This window comes from Gymnoscopelus braueri (assembly GCF_963280865.1).
Source record: "Gymnoscopelus braueri genome assembly, chromosome: 17".
Taxonomy (NCBI): Eukaryota; Metazoa; Chordata; class Actinopteri; order Myctophiformes; family Myctophidae; genus Gymnoscopelus; species Gymnoscopelus braueri.
This window is the reverse complement of record NC_137617.1, coordinates 40167170-40168408: the sequence shown is the minus strand read 5'-3', so window position 1 is coordinate 40168408 and position 1239 is coordinate 40167170. Positions and strand designations below refer to the sequence as shown.

General features: G+C 49.3%; 1 protein-coding gene across 1 annotated transcript; it reads right to left on the bottom strand.

Moving 5' to 3' along the window:
- LOC308104652 (ras-related protein Rab-9A-like) lies at positions 1 to 930 on the bottom strand (the record flags this gene model as incomplete). The annotated part of the gene is made up of 1 exon (XM_080455114.1): positions 1 to 930. The coding sequence occupies one exon, from the start codon at positions 928 to 930 to the stop codon at positions 322 to 324; it is 609 nt and encodes a 202-aa protein (XP_080311240.1). The 3' UTR covers positions 1 to 321.
- Positions 931 to 1239: the final 309 nt, after the last annotated feature.

Here is a 1239-nt window from a genome sequence, read left to right as displayed (position 1 = left end):
ACACACATGTGATTCTTTAATCAGGAACTCTTTCACAATCCTGACCTCCAAACTGCAGCAGATTAAAGTAGACATTTCTGTACTGTATTTGGGTTATGATTACTAGTGTTTTACTTTTTTCTTTCTTTTCTTCTTGTCTCCTACTCCAGTGGACAATTTCAACTACTAGCATGACAAATCTGTGAGTACAACAAACCATGAAACCAGTAGCATAATTAGATTAAATAAGATTTTCTTAGTATATAGCAGTTAGGCCTAGAGCCTCATCACACACGCATAAGAACAGCTTGACGTGAATCGGTGAATGTCAAACCCTGGATGTTATGGACAGCAGGTGGCCGAGGTGCGAGGCCTTCTGTGTAGGTTGACCGTGTCTGTAGGGATGAGGTGGTCCGTCCGCTCCTCCATTGCCAACACCCTCCTCACTGCCTCCTCAAAGGCAACCGCCACATTTGTGTCATCCTTGGCGCTGGTCTCGTAATACGGGAGGTTGCCGTTCTCCTGACACCACTGCCGAGCGTCCTCGGCAGTCACCTGCCTCTCCCACACGTCCAGCTTGTTCCCCAGCACCACGAACGGGAACGTCTCCGGCTCCTTGACGTCTGCATAGTAGATGAACTCCTTCTTCCAGTTGGCCAAGTTGAGAAAGCTCTTGCTGTCGTCGACGCTGAAGGTGAGCAGGCAGCACTCGGAGCCGCGGTAGAAGGGAGCCCTCAGGCTGCGGAAGCGCTCCTGGCCAGACGTGTCCCAGATTTGTAGGGTGACCATGTGGCCGTCCACTTTCAGGTCCTTCTTGATGAACTCCAGGCCGATTGTGTTGAAAAGGTTCGTGTAAAACATGCTGGTGACGTAGCGGTTCACGAGTGAGCTCTTCCCCACGCCAGTGTCACCAAGGAGAATGACTTTCAGCAGGGATGTCTTTGCTGCCATGATCGATGATGACGTCCACTAAACACTCCCTTTGCAGTGAATGACCTGATGGGAGGATGGAACATTTATGTAGGTTTTTATGTTGATGACCATTGACGCAATCATTAAGAGGATAAGCACTGTTGACCAAGCTGTGTGTCTCAATCTACAGTATGTGACTCACCCGTGCTTGGTTTCAGTCTCCCCCTCCACTCCGTCAGGGTCATGTGCTGTAAAAACTGGGCCTTGGTCACATGCGCCGCTGGATCATCTTGGTCGGTGCATTGTATAATGTAACGTTCAATCAGCTGTAATAAAAGTAACGAGGCA